Here is a 14,812-nt window from a genome sequence, read left to right as displayed (position 1 = left end):
GTTTTCTTTTCCCTGTGCAAACCATATCTACTGCTTTTCCCGTGCCTCCTGTGTGTATTTGTTCACCCACTGAGTGGGTGAATGTGTGGGGGTATTACCCCCTACTGCCACTGTCCAAATGTTTTAGGGTGGCATTTCAAAACACCAGCTAGCTTTATCTTTCAGACAGATCCACAAGCCCTGTTCATGTTGCACAGCCTGCAGCACAGTTGTATCTTCCTGTTCTTTCCTTATGGATGGGCACTCTTACTGAACTTGGATGTGTATTTTGCCCTTCAGTGTTGACAAAGAGAAGGTGGAAGGAATTCCATTTCAGTGAATCCCTTCTAGACTTTTGGGTGTGGGGTTTTGTTGGTTTTTTTTTTTTTTTTTTGTTGGATTGAGTTTGATTTTTTCCTCCCTTTATGATGTTTGAACTTTGAATAGACAAAAGTGAGGATATTTTGCCAGAGGTTTTCCCTCTCTCTCTTTCTGAGGAGAGCAATGGGAGTTGTTATTAGCAGTAGTGGAAACTAACTCTTAAGTGATAGACAACTCAGCACTTGGCAGTCACTTAAGCATTCCTGCCAAATGTTCTTCCCTCCATGATGTTTGCTTCATCCTGGCAACTTTCCACCTGCAGAAAAATCAAGCCATTTGCTGGAAGCTGAAGGAGGATTTGCTTGGGATGCTGCCCAAATGCAAAACTCCTGTGTTAATTGAGGCCATTTTTTTACCTGGAGTGAGGGATGGAATGTGTTTCTGAGTCCAAGAGCAGATATATCTGTGTAATTATGGGAGAGGGACACTTTCCTGGGTAGCACTGGGACAATCTGTGCACTGCAAGGCCCGTGACACACGTGAATGTGCCTCAGTCCCTGCCCAGCTCTTTCCATAATGCCAGTATGGCTTGGGCAGACTCCAACCCCAGAACACAGATATGATTGTTTCAGGATCAGATACGTCTCCAGAATGTCTGTAACTGCTTGAGCACGTCCCTTGTGCCAAGGTTCCTGTGACAGCATCTCATAGAATGAGGATAACAAACTGTGTGTGAAAGGAAAAAGAATCAACCCAGTATGTTATTGTGCATCACCCATTGTATGCAGCACGTGCAGAATCCCAAAATCGGGTCATTGTTTGAGAATTACAGCTTTAATTAATCATCCACAGAACAGGAGATCTGAGAACTGTGCAGAACAGCTCAGAAATGTACAGCCCAAATTTTGCAGTCTCTGAAGGCAAAGCAGAAGAGCCCAGGAGGCCTGAGGTGTGGAAAGCTAGGGATTTCCAGTACCCATCGTGTGAAGCCATCAGGATGAATATCAGGATTAAGCACTGGTGGTTAAATAGTACTGAGGAGAAAAAGTATCTTTTATATTAGCACTATGCTTAGGCTGTTTGCTCCTCTCCTGGTCCTCAAGATTTTCCCTGCTGTTCTGTGCTTTCCATTCCTCAGGTTGGTTTGGGTGTGGTTACAGTGAGGGGTGACCTCCACAGGGGTCCATGGGCAGGGGGATGGCCCCGGAGGCAGCAGCCAAGGCCACTGGACATTGGGATAGCAGTGCTGAGTGCAGACCCCCCTCCGTGTTTCACAACATTTCTGATGCCATCACTCTCAGGAGTTCCTCCATCTATCACTCTTGTCATAGGGCTGTCCTCTGCTTGACAGACTCTTGTATTTGTTTGCCTGTTGCCACTTCATCCAGCACAAAAGCAGTGAAAATCAAAGTAATTAATTGAGGACCTCTGGAGATCTGGATCTCTGCATTCCTACAACTCATGGAGGTCAACACAGATCCTTAAATGTTAGCCAGAGGGTGGAAAAAAAAGAAAAAAAGACTACAGGTTTGGTTGGTTTTTAATCTGATAATTGGCTGAATATTTTATCTGCTGCAATTAAAGGAACCTAGGCAGCCTTTGCTTGTGGGAAGCTGCTTCTTTACATTCTCCTGGGCAGCCTTGTGAAGAAAAGCCTTCTCAGGCCAAATGTGTTGCTAACAGGTGGACAGGGGTCTTCTCTGAAAGAGTTCCTGCTAACATTGTTCTATTAATAGAATCCACTGATCATCCTCAAACAAGGGCTCTGCTGAAAAGGGAAGTGAAGTAATTATCCATCTGTCCAAATACAGAACAGTTTAAATAGAGAAGAAAAACCAACACACTTCATCATCTTCCCATTTTACAGTGGTAGTTTGTCATCATGAGAGGGTTTACATTGGCAGACTTTATCTGAAGGAAATGAAAGTTAGCAGGGCATCAGGCATTGCTTTCAATTCTTTCATTTTTCTCAGTTGTCCGGAAACTTAAAGATAAGCTTAATGAAAGGAGATTTTTCTCTTACACCAGAACCAGCCCCTCCAAAATCACTGTTTGCTGTCAACAAGACTCAGACCTCTGTGACTCTGCTGTGGGTGGAAGAAGGAGTAGCTGATTTCTTTGAAGTCTACTGCCAGCAGGCTGGATCTGGCCAGGAAACAAAAGCCCAGGTATGTGTCTCTTCTTTGGTGTCCACTCTTCATCCCAGAATTAAACTTTTAAAAGCTAAACTACTAAAGCTACGCTTCAAGTACTAAAATATTTTCATTGTTTTGTATTATTAAGGTTGTCCTCTGTCATTTTGAGGTTATATAACTGGTTGGAGAGAAGCTATGTGCATCCAGCAGTGTCAGTGGAGGTGGCTACACTTGGAAATGGCTCTGACACACTGTGCAAAACCTAACAGGCCACGAAACTAAGGGAATGCCAATGAGCGAGAAGGGAGAATTGGTCAGGTAGCTTCATGAGGAATGGGGAAAACAGACATACTTAGATGCCATGAGATTTCTGATACAGTATCTAATTACTTCTGGAATATTTTATTCCTGGTTTTGAGATCTGTTAACTGAAGTTCAGTAGGAGCTTCCTTGCTATTCCAAGAGTACCTCTATGCAAATGTGGCTGCTCCACATGCATTTTATATTATTTTTACCTTCAAGACCCACCTCCTGATCCTCACATATGAACCTCCTTTTCTCTCTGTCCAGCCAGGTACCTGTGCTCAGTGGCCAATTTAAACATATAGTATTTAAATGGGTAATGCTGTTCAGTGAAAAACAGAGAGCAGTAGTAGTTTTAATTCCTTGACATTCAATACTGTGCAACGTGTGAGGTTTACTTTGTGCTTTAGCTGATGGCATAATGACTCACTCTGATTACACGCCACAAAACTTGATTCTCTCATGTGCACTGTGACACGTAATGGGGAATCATTGAGAAAGAAGTGAAAAATTACCTACCAAAACCACTGATTACCATGTGGAAAAGACCTGCACACTCTCTAATCCTATGGAAGATCAGTCTGAATTATTTAATATTCTTTTAAAATTGAGACAGACAATGACTAAAGGAAAAAAAAATGTTTACATGCACTTAAATCTTTTGGATCATTTAGATTCCACCTCTCTAGATTCTTGCTTTTTCATGCTGAATAGCAAAGGTTGTGAAGTCGTTATCATCACTTACCAGAGATTCAAAATAGTGATGGGATCAGGCAAGGAAAGCACCAGAGGATTTGCCACTTCAGTTCAGAGCACATCTGTTTTAAGAACATCAGGAAAAGACTGCTTCATTTGGCAGAGGCCTCAGTGGGTGTCTCATTTGTTGACAGGAACATCTGGCACTGGGTAATGCACAGAGGTTGTCAGCTCACTCCTCCTTGGATTCATCACTCTCTTTTCTGTCTCCGTGAAAGACTGGGAAGGGCTCCTTTCTGAACTGTAAAAAGGGATGCTTTCCAAGTAGGCTGGTGAAAATTCTTTGTGATTTTCCATGCTAATTACACAAACAATTTTGTCCCTTCCCCTACATCTTTAAATCAGTGAAATGAAAAGCAGCAGCTTTCCAATTTTGAACATCTTGGATTTGAGCTGACTAATTTAAATTTCCCAGAGGGGAAAATGGAAACATCCAACCAAGTACAATTGCCAAAGTTTGGCTCCTCCTTTCAGCTCAGGCAATGAAAGTCTCCTCCCTTACACTCATGTGATTTCATCTGCAGAATTAATTCCTCAGAATTACTCTGCCACAGGAGTTTAGGATTAGGCCATGGCTGACAACAGGCCCTTGCAAGCATCCAGTGCTTGGGACTTGTTACAGCATCTTGCATTCCCCATCTGGAGTGGGTTCATTCGTAAAACTTCTCTCCCTTCTGAACCACTGGCTCAGTGTCCCTGTTTTTACATCTGTAACCCACCCCTGGTTCTGCAGGACAGTCCAGAAAACAGAGAGCCTTAAGGAACTCCTTCTTTAGGTCAGCGCATGTGTCGTTCTTTCTGTGTTTGTTTTCTCTTGCTCTATCAGCATTTATAATCCACGGAAGTGTTCACAAAGGTCATAGTGATTAACACGTTGTATAAATATGTTATGTAGAGCTTCTGCCAGCTAGAAAAACTGAGGTGTAGGGTGTTTGATCATAATTACTACAAAAGATTTTGCTCTAGCTTTGTTTTTCACCTTGGCCACTCAAAGGGGCTCACAGGTCTCCACACCCAGAGGAGCTGCCTCAGAGGCAGAGATGACATGCATTCAAACCAGAATTGTGATTTCATTCATGGCAGAGGTCGTGACTGCCTTGGCTCTTTGAATAAAAATGACTTGGTTTTCCTCCTACCTGTGTGGCTTAGAAACCAGAGCTCACGAGCTGTGTCCACCTCTGGGATGTCCTGGAGGTCCCAGTGTTCTCCCCTGCCAAGCCTGTGCCTGACCAACTCGCTCTGGGGCGCGTGTCCTTCCCTCCCCAAAAGGCTCTGGGGTCCCTGGAGTGCTCTGGGGTGTTCTTGCAGCTGTATTCACCCCTGTTCCTCTCCCCTTTTCTGCCAGACAATCTGCCTGCTGTCAAGGGCAGGCCCTGGTTACCTTTCCTGTGTTTCAAAGCGCTGATTTCTTCCACCAGACCTGACTTTACCCGTCAGATACATGGAACACTGATTTGTGCCCTGGCATTCACGGGAGAGACAAACTCCTGTGTGTTTTTCCCCGTGTCTGCAGGAACCTGTCACTGTCTCTTCACACGTTGTCACCATTTCCAGCCTGAGCCCTGCCACCTCCTACAACTGCAGCGTGACCACCTTCAGCCACAACAGCCCCAGCATCCCCACCTTCATCTCCGTTTCCACCATGGGTAAGCAGCACTTCCCTGCTTTCTTCTTCTTCAGCCACATCTGTTCCCCCTTGCTTTCTAGAGCTGCTCTTTGCAATGCTGGCCCCAGGGGTTGTTTGTGTCGTGAAAAGGCTGCCAGATGTGGATGGGATGGGGGAGCAGCTTTGGAAAGCCCTTAGAAAAGGCCTCACTTGACTTGGAAAAATGTAAACTAGGGGCTCAGTTCTGGACTGGGTTTTAGAAATCAGGGACGGAATTTGTGGAGTCAACACTAAACATCAGGTTCAGTCAATACTAACACTGACTGCTTGATGATATGTATGGAGAAAAATGTTTTCTCAGCCAAGCCCACACAAGAGGAAAATCACATTCATAAGCTGTTAAGGTTTCCTGCATTCAGCAAAGAAGTAAGAGAGAAGAAAGGCCTCTGCAGGATCCTCAGCAGTCACAGCCAAAAGGCTCCTGGAGGGAGGATTCCTGGGCATGTCATTTTCCAGAGTAATTAAGCAATTTCCACCCAGCGTGTTACAAATCCCCAGATTATTATTTTGCTTCTGGGTCAGAAAAAGCATTGTTTATTGTGATTATTGTTGAAGAACAACTTCAGAGTGGAAATGTGCTTTGGAGACATAGATGATGATGAATATCTGTATTTTGTATTACCTTCACCGTTTTCCCTTGTGTTATAAATGTCAGCTAAAAAGGAAAAAAATAATAAATCAGAACATGTTAAATGCCAGGGTGAAGGCATTTCCCAAAGAAATTTTCTAAGAGCAATAGCTGCTCAAACTCTCCCCTTATCTCCTGTGGTAGATTTTTCTCTCTCTAACACTCCAGGCTCTTTGAGATAGGTTTAAAAAAATAACATTATCAAAACTCAAGGTAAAACAAAACCAAACAAAAATGTCAGTGCTTCTGAACAGAATAACCCAGAGTCATTTTCTGTGTGTACAGTCACTGAGATGAACCCCAATGTCGTGGTCATCTCCGTGTTGGCCATCCTCAGCATCCTCCTGATCGGACTGCTGCTGGTCACTCTTGTTGTGCTCAGGAGAAAACACCTACAAATGGCCAGGTAAGTCCAGATCTCTGCTAATTAAAAAAAAAAAAAGTACCAAAAATAACCACAAAAACAAAATAAAAACCCCAAAACCCCACAAAAAAAACCCCAACCAGACACTGACAAACATTATGGCAATAGTTTCAGCTGAGAATGCTTTTGTGTGGGTGCTCCTTGAGGTGCTTGTCAACAGGGTGTCTTCAGAAGAGCTGTTTTGCTGCTGTTAAGCACGTCTTCTTCTTCTGTCTACTTTCACTCTTGACCTGACTGACAAGCTTCAAGTTTTGTCTAATTTTGAGCTTTGCAGGATTGAGTCCATAACTGCAATCCCGTATTGCAAAAGGGTTGTGCCAGGGACATTAATGGTAATTAGGATCTGAGGCAAATGGGCATGAGCAGGACAACAAGGTTCTTTGCAAGTCTTTGATACAGTTTGCAACAAGAGATTTTTTTCCATACCAACAGATAACATTTTCTAGAAAGTCTCTCTTTCACCATTTGCCAGTCTGCACCAATTTGTACCTGAACATTGAAATTCAGTTTCATTTTCTAGGCCATCTTACCTGCAACTGTTCACTTTAATGTGGGTTGTTGTGGCCTGTATATTCTGTGTATATGTGTGTGTACATATATATATATATAATTGGTTTACCTACTAGTTTTGAAGGTGTCACATAGTCTTTGTCCTTTTATAATCTATGTAACATATTTTATTTTAATTTGCTGTACTGTGTCAAGAAAGGAAATTATTTAATGTAAAAAAAACTTAGGTAAAAAATCTTGTGCTTAACAACCTAGCAGATGCTGCATTTTGTGTGTTGTGTCTTGTCTATATATTCCATGCAATAGATGACCACATCACACATATGTTTCAAGTTATCTTTTTAAGAAAACATTATATAATTTGTTCCTTTTGCATGTAACTGGCTCGGTGAAAATCCCAGCTAAATTAATTCTCTTTCCTATTTAATTACTGTGCAGCCAGCCCAAAGCTTTTTCTCTTCATCACTGCTTCTAGCCACAGAAGATAAACACCCCAGAAGGAAATTTAGAAAAATAAATCCAGTAAGAAGCTGCAAGCAATTGTTTGCTTAAATCAAGAAAATAGTCAAGTTAGTTTATAATTCATAGCGGAAAATAATGGACTTGTGATAAAGAAACTACTAGAATGTTATTCAGGATTTTTTTTTTCTTTTCCCTACAGTTATTTTCGTAACTCAAAACTACCTATAATTATCCTGTAAAAAGGACACAGTTAAACAACTTCTCCTTGGAGTGGGAACAGTGAATATTTAGTATAGAAAGGTAAATATTTAACCTGTGCACTGAGGCCAGTGCCACGCTATGGAAAGCACAAATCTGGACAGAAGATAAGGTCTATTTGAGAATTTCATTCTTTTGAAGCATTTTTAGGCAATTTGATCTCAGGTGGTGTTGAACATTTATTGGTTTTAGACAACTGCATTAAGGGGTTCTAGTTATGTTCATTACAGATGATCTCAGACCTAGTCACAGATGTGAAGTGTTCAGCACTTCCCTGCCACTCCAAGAGTTCTCTGTTAAAGCAAGCTCTTTGCAAGTGCTGTGAATCCAGAAATATTAACTTCTTACCTAATGGTCTTCCTGGAACAGGGAGTGCGGGGCTGGGACCTTTGTGAATTTTGCATCTTTAGAGAGAGATGGAAAGCTCCCCTATAACTGGTGAGTGTTTGAAGCAAAGCTTATGTTTTTTTCCCCCCATCTCTGCTTTTTGGCAAATGTTTTCTGCAGTCTTAAAGTGCTAATTTTTTATGTCATTGCTGTCCCTCTTTAGGATAAAACTACTAAGGGTTGTTAATTTCATATTTTATTCCTTGAATGGATTTTATTTCTTGAATGATGACTGAAGACATGCATTCTGTCACCTGCTATTTTTAGCAGGCAATCATGTATTTGCATGTCAGCCAAGTTGCATAGATGTGTTTAGGGAGGATATTTTTTTTCCTTTCTCTTACAGACATATTTCCTAAAATAACACAACTGTAGAAACTTGATCTATAATTCATTAGCACTACCATGCATTTGCATCAGGAGTAAGCTCATTTGTAGATAACTAATTACCAACTGTGTTCATACAGTGCCTTTAATAAATATTTCCTTACATTACAAGACAAGGACAAACCAACTTAAATATGTACTGTAACTTAATGTTCAGTGCTGTTGAAAAAACCAACAAAAAAAAAAACCCAAAATATATCTTCCTAGTCTAGAAAACCACCTGCAAGAATTGCAGGCACTGATACGGACTGTAAATCATCACTGTCACCATCAGATGAAAAAGTAATTGTACAAAGAAAGTCTGTAGGATTAGCTTTTATAGAAGTAAAAAGGCTCTGAGAGCTACCTGGCTGGTACCAGTGTGGTCATTTCCATCCCTATTTTGATAATAAATGAGTGGTAATGACAGAGCCAAGGATTACTTCTCTGTTGTTAGCTATCTCTGCAAAAACCTCTTCTCTTTCAAGGCGAGTCCAAACAGAGACACTTAAAAGCATGACATCAGCCCCATGCCAGTAGGTCAGGAGAAAACACGTGCCTTTGCACCCATGGTCAGCTTTGCTGACAGCCAAGAAGTTGGAAGGAAAAGCTGGTGCACAGGGACCTGCTTTCCATGACCTCAGAGGACACAGCCTGCCAGCAAGGCTGGGATTAAATGGACTGACACTGCACCACCACAAGCCTTTTGCTAATAAGCCTGCAAACTGAACTCACAAGCCCAGCAAACCTTGTCAATATCTCACTGTGCTGCTAATTAACTGGATATTAAACAAGCTTCACTTGGCTCGGCTTAGCTTTAATAGCAGCCAGCTGTATGCAGTACAAATGAAACCATCCCTCAGATTCTCTTGCTTGGGCTATATTAATGGCAAAAAAGTCAGAAGATCAAACAGTCATGTTAATTAAATAGCCAAGCTTGAATGAAATTATTAAACTAGCAACAGACGTTATTAAAACCATAAAAGGCTTTTTTTTTTTTAATGGGAAGGGAATTAATGGGCTTTGATGTGAAAGTGAAGGTTCTTGTTGCTTGATTTAGCATATATATGTATGTGTGTGTGTGTATGCATATATGTATACATACATAAATTAAGTTATAAAAGTAAAAACTGAGGAAAGCATTCCTGCTTAATATCTCCACAAACCTTTTGTAACTAAAGGCAGTGTGTCCTTATCTTAGGGTCTTTATTTCTCTGAGAGTTGTTTTGTGTGCCTCTGTTGTCTAATGTCAAGAGCAGATTCACAATCCATCAAGGCAGCCAGGTGGGAAATTCGGCCCTAAAAGCAGAGAGAAAGATTGGTTCATTCCAGGGATCCAGTCAGGGAGCCATGGGCATATCCACTGATTCCCAAGGGAAGCTCAGCTGACTTTTCAGGATTTGAGCAATCTCTGCATCTCCTTCTTTTAATTAAGTTGTTCCATATGCCTGAGCAGGATGTGAAACACTACATTATTGCAGAAAGAACCAGTATTGTATTTATTAGGCAATTACACATTTTTCATATGTCGAATAAAATAAATTGCTTTAGCTGTCAGAGCTCCTAGTCTGTGAATACAAATCAGTTTGCAAGTATGTTAGCCAGTGATTTGACTAAGTGTGGAAAATTCTTGTGAAGATTGGCAATGAAAGAAGCCCAGGCTTGAATCATCCTTGAATCATCCATGCCTCTGCAGGCAAGAGGAAGTAAAAGCCTCACATGGAGTTTCTCAAAGGAAGGAGAAGTATTTCCAGCAAAATCATCACTTCTCTCTCCCGAGTCTAGTGGAAATCTCTGTGGCACCAGAGATCTGTTCATGGAAAACCAGATTTCATCCTCAGTCCAGCCCCATAGAAACTCTAACAGCAAATGAGCCTTAAGGGTCTGATTCTGCAGTTGCTGTGGTACATGACTGACCAGAAGGGGCTCTTGCCACACAGTTCCTACCAAATCCGGGGGCAGGTGCCCTGCAGAAAGTGCACTGCCCATTTTCTCTACAGCAGCAAAACTCATTAAAGCATAACTTGGAGTTTTCACCGCACGGGCAGAAGATTTCCTCACTGCTTGGAAGATTGAGATTAGAGATGATTCAATTTGACATGACTTGTTTATCAGGGAAAACACAGTATCTACCAACTTCATAAGAGCCAAGGGTACTGAACACGGAAATTTAACTTTGTATTTCCTCTTTAGAACAGCTGCAGAAGGATGGTATCACTTTTAAGGCAGCAGATTTTCTGATGGGGAAAAAACACACTGAGGGTTTATTTCACAAAAAAAAATCCTTTCACTGGAGCCAGATTTGTTTAAGTTTCATGAGTTTTTCATATTTGCCAAGTACCTGAAGCCCATTTCACCAATAGGTAGAGCCTGAGTGGGTTTCCTGAATTAATGCACAGCAGAACCTGGTAAACAGCTTGCAAATACCTAAGTTTAGAAAGATTTTGTACTCATATTTCCTCTAGCCACAGTAAAATATGCTGTGGATAGTTATTCACAGAAAGCACAGTTAGAAGAACTGTTCAAGCAATGCTTAGATGAAAGCCTAGGAAAGAATTTCAAGCACTCTGCAAAGTGTTATAGGGATGCCTTGAGAAATCTGACTCAGTAGAGGGTATTAAGAGATATTGTTAGCATCTGAATTTATCTCTGATACAGATCTTCTGATATCCACAGGATCACTTGAAGGAACAAATGTGGGAGATTATGTATGTGATAAAAACAAACCATATCAGTACTGAATATCTCAAAACATTGAAAATAGGCTTAATACCACCTGTGCAATGGCTGCAAATCTGTCCATGATGTTTTCCTACCCACTTCACTCTCTGAAAATTAGAAGTAACAGGCCTAAATCAATATGATAAGACATACTTATTTTGACCTTATAGAATTTTGTGTTGGATAGCTGAAAGTCCTGTAGGTTGAGGAATAAAAATTCTAGGGATTCTAATAATATTCTTAGGAAGTAGGAAGTAGGATGTGTGGTTTAGCTGATTTTTAAAATAGAATTTGCTGATCTCCTGATTTCTGTTTGTCTTACTAACTCTCCTCACTTTTTCATCTTTATGTATGTTATTTATTAATGCTCACAGGCGTAGAAGTGTATTTGCTTTCCTAACTCTGCTACCCTCATGCCTTTGGACTGATTATCTTTTGGCATTTTATGTTAATCCTTGGTAAGTGATTTACTTGTTTTTCCATATGCAATGTGTAAACAATGTGAGTTTCTATGACATGAAAAATGTGTGGTACCTTTGTTCTCAAACGGGTCAAAGCTTTTGGAGATATAATTTTCTTGTAGTGGAACATGGACTAGCGAGGATGTGGGTATCAAAGTATTTGCTACCCTGCTTCATCTGGTTTGTCTGTTTATTCTCCAACCCATTTTGGCATTAAAAAGCTAATTTTACAGTGGCCATCATATCCATCTCATTGCTGTCTTTGGAACTTTTGCTGCTTCATGATAAGTCCTGGCTTCTTCTGTCCTGATTATTTACATGTTCATTGCCTGGCACTGACTTCTGCTGCTGCTGTTCTATTACTAAAATTGCTTGATTGTGCCTCACCTGTTTGGTGTGTGATGTCAAATACATTTGTTTTTCAAAGGTGCTATTATCCCCTCCTGATGTCAGTAAAAGTTTTGTTTTTGAAAAAAGCAGTTCATTGAGAATGAATACAATTAGAAGTCCCAAAGAGTAAAAACAGGGTCACTGTGTGCATATCTCATTTTGTACAATTAATACTTTAGTCTGTAAATAATTTAAAAGGATTTAGTAAACACCTGATTGTTTTCTTGAAAACACCTAGCAAAGCCACTTGTCTACTTTGAACCAGAATTGTTTTACAAGCCATTTAACAAATAATTATAATTTACTATGACCCAAAATCGTCTAATTCATATAAAGAAACTTAAGTTTCTGGTGGTCTTGAGTCCAAGTTTTAGGGTTTTACAAAAAAGGTGCTCCTGAGGTTAAGACTTTATTTCCCAAGCATTTTCCCTGGTTTTACCATGAGGCACCAAAGTCCTGGCAGGCAGACATCAACATCTTCAGCAGAGGAATTTTTGAGACTCATTTCCCTTGAGTGGGTCTGTAGAAAAACCCATCCAAATTTTCAGTGGCCCTAGAAATGTAAGTAAAGAAATGTCCATTTTGTCTGTCAGGAAAGAAAAAGTGTGTTCTCTGCACACACCCCACTGAGGAGCACATGGGGGTCCTCCCCACCTCTCCAAGGCTGATATTCTATTCTATTCTATTCTATTCTATTCTATTCTATTCTATTCTATTCTATTCTATTCTATTCATATACTTGGAGCTGGTGTGGTGTAAACTCAGCTGACTCTCGAGCTGCACAGAGGTGGAGGGTCTGATGCCTTGTGAGGGCTGCCCTAGAGCAGAGGCTGGACAGAGTCACAGAATAAAGCAGGGATTTATTGAAAGGATCTCCTCCATGGATCCACCTTGGGCAGCACCAGAGCCCAGCCAGGGCTGCACCCAAGATGAACCCAAATGATCCCAAAATGCACGAGCGCTCCCGGGGGCTCTCACTGTGATCAGCTCTGCTCCATTGGCACACTGGAGTTCATTGTCCCATTCCAGCTTTAGCCCATGCAGTCCCATCCTGCTTGTTTTTCTCTCTCCAGCCCACGTTGTTTGTGCTCCTGGGCCTGAGATTTGGATCATTTGTCCTTGGTGCCCAGCTGGAGCAGGAATTGTTTTGTCTCCCTGCTCTGTGCAGAGAGCTCACCATCCCCTGATACGAAGCTCAGAACTGCAAACTAAAGCAGCACAGAACCTGAAAAATACAAAAGCTAAACCTGAGGCATCAGGTCAGGCATGCAGGTGATTATTTTGGGGGTCACATTGAGCTCTTTTAGCTGGTCAAGAAGCCCAGAGTGACCACTGCCAATGGCACAGCTGCAAAAATGTTGTCATCATTTGTCCTTCTGCCTTTTTTCTTTTATTATGCATTAACTCACCTTTCCAGATGTGTATCTTTCTTCAGAGGTTCCCCTTTCAATCAATCTATTTCAGTCCTGATGATTAAGTTTACAGGAGCTGAAGTGGAATGAGATGAGATTAATCTCTCTCTTTGTATTTTAATATGTAGACTAAATGGAACAACAGATGAAACACCAGCTAGTGTTTCAATTGTTTTTGTTGTGCACATAAGCTGGTTTAAAATATTTATGAACATTCAGGAAACAATTGCAATGCTAAGAAGCAAAGGCCTCTTGAGACTATCAAAGCGCACGAAATTCTTGCTGAGAAATGTTTGTCAATCATTTGTTTTATTGCCTCTTGAAGTGTTCCTTGGAGAAGCATTCTTAGAAGTATTCCCATCATAAAGGGCATTTATCTATTTTTTTTCTTTTCAAATTAATTCTTATGTGTCTGTCATTAAAAGGTTTACTATAGTCACAGGGGATAGAGGTGTGTTGAATAATTTAGTGGAATTAACTTTAAGATCTCACTGGAAAAAAATCTTTGAAAATGGAAAATAAATACTACTAGTTTAGATGTACAGTACATATGAATGTACAGATAACACGATAGGCTGAAGAGGTTTATAATATTTAATCTCCACATTAATATAAAGCTGGTATTGCCATAGCTCTTGTTAATTCTGCAGGCAAAGCTCCTCAATTAAATGGAAATGTACTTTGAAAAAAATTACAAAATTACTATGTGTTGTGGCTGCTCCAGAAACTGACTAATTTGTAAAATTTAATTTTGGAAAGTAGCCCTTTATTTGTTTTTAATGTAACTTCTAAACTTTACAAGGTAGACAAATAAAAATAAAAATACTCTGCTTTTTAATATTTCTTTCTGTATAATTTCATTATTTAGAATTTAAAAGTCCTTTAATTTACTAATTGAAGCTGTGAACCAAATGATCTAGACATAATTTTCATATCACCATGAAATTAAAAATAGCATCATTATAATGTGAAAAATGAATGGATATTGTTTATGCCCAAGAATTAAAAACTCACACTACTAAAATTCCTTCTGAGTAAGCAAAAATCTATCACCTCTGTGGCTGATTGAACAGAGGAGATCAGTGTTTTTAGACCTCTGGCCAAGTTATTCCAGGGTGCTTGCTTTGTGTATTTAATCTTATTGTCACTTGACTTCTTTGTAGCAACAACAAAATGAACACACAGCCCCCTCCAAAAAACCACACCATGGTAGCTGGTGTAGGGCAGTTCTCAAGTCCAGCCCTTTGGGTTTTACTGCTTAACACACTCAGAAGCCTGCTCACAACTGTTGCTAGTGAATTACATCAGCCATAAATCATTGTTTTACATGACTGGCACAATTGTCTCCAGCTGTTTAAAGTCAATTAAATTTTCTAAGCTTTAAGCTTGAGTCCCGCTGAGGTCAGTAGGATATTTGCCATTGTCTTCATTTATCATCATAAGCAGGTTGTGGGACTGGCCCTTTCCATTTTCCTTCACCTTTTCCTGAATTTGCAAGCAGTGGTCTTGTCCCTTTACCCAACAGATGTGTCTCATTCCCAGATGCTCTCCAGTGTTGACATCCAGTTTTCCAAGCCCAGGTCCTGGGGACTCAGCCCCAGCCCACCCAGAGCCAGTGGGTCAGGATTTATAG

At 40.6% G+C, this 14,812-nt stretch overlaps 1 protein-coding gene across 4 annotated transcripts in view; it reads left to right on the top strand.

The window, feature by feature from the left end:
* The window catches only part of PTPRO (protein tyrosine phosphatase receptor type O), a 141,616-nt gene that overhangs the window by 112,266 nt on the left and 14,538 nt on the right, over nucleotides 1–14,812 (top strand). For 3 of the 4 annotated variants that reach the window (XM_068191941.1, XM_068191943.1, XM_068191944.1), the window contains exons 13-17: nucleotides 2,329–2,468; nucleotides 5,008–5,140; nucleotides 6,074–6,194; nucleotides 7,812–7,880; nucleotides 11,291–11,374. In XM_068191941.1, coding sequence (XP_068048042.1) covers nucleotides 2,329–2,468; nucleotides 5,008–5,140; nucleotides 6,074–6,194; nucleotides 7,812–7,880; nucleotides 11,291–11,374 — 547 coding nt within the window. The remainder of the gene's footprint in view (nucleotides 1–2,328; nucleotides 2,469–5,007; nucleotides 5,141–6,073; nucleotides 6,195–7,811; nucleotides 7,881–11,290; nucleotides 11,375–14,812) is intronic. The other variant, XM_068191942.1, reaches the window with a different exon arrangement.

The sequence above is a fragment of the Anomalospiza imberbis genome, chromosome 5, assembly GCF_031753505.1.
Source record: "Anomalospiza imberbis isolate Cuckoo-Finch-1a 21T00152 chromosome 5, ASM3175350v1, whole genome shotgun sequence".
NCBI lineage: Eukaryota > Metazoa > Chordata > Aves > Passeriformes > Viduidae > Anomalospiza > Anomalospiza imberbis.
The sequence above is the reverse complement of the archived record's forward strand: the minus strand, read 5'-3'. Positions and strand labels throughout refer to the sequence as shown.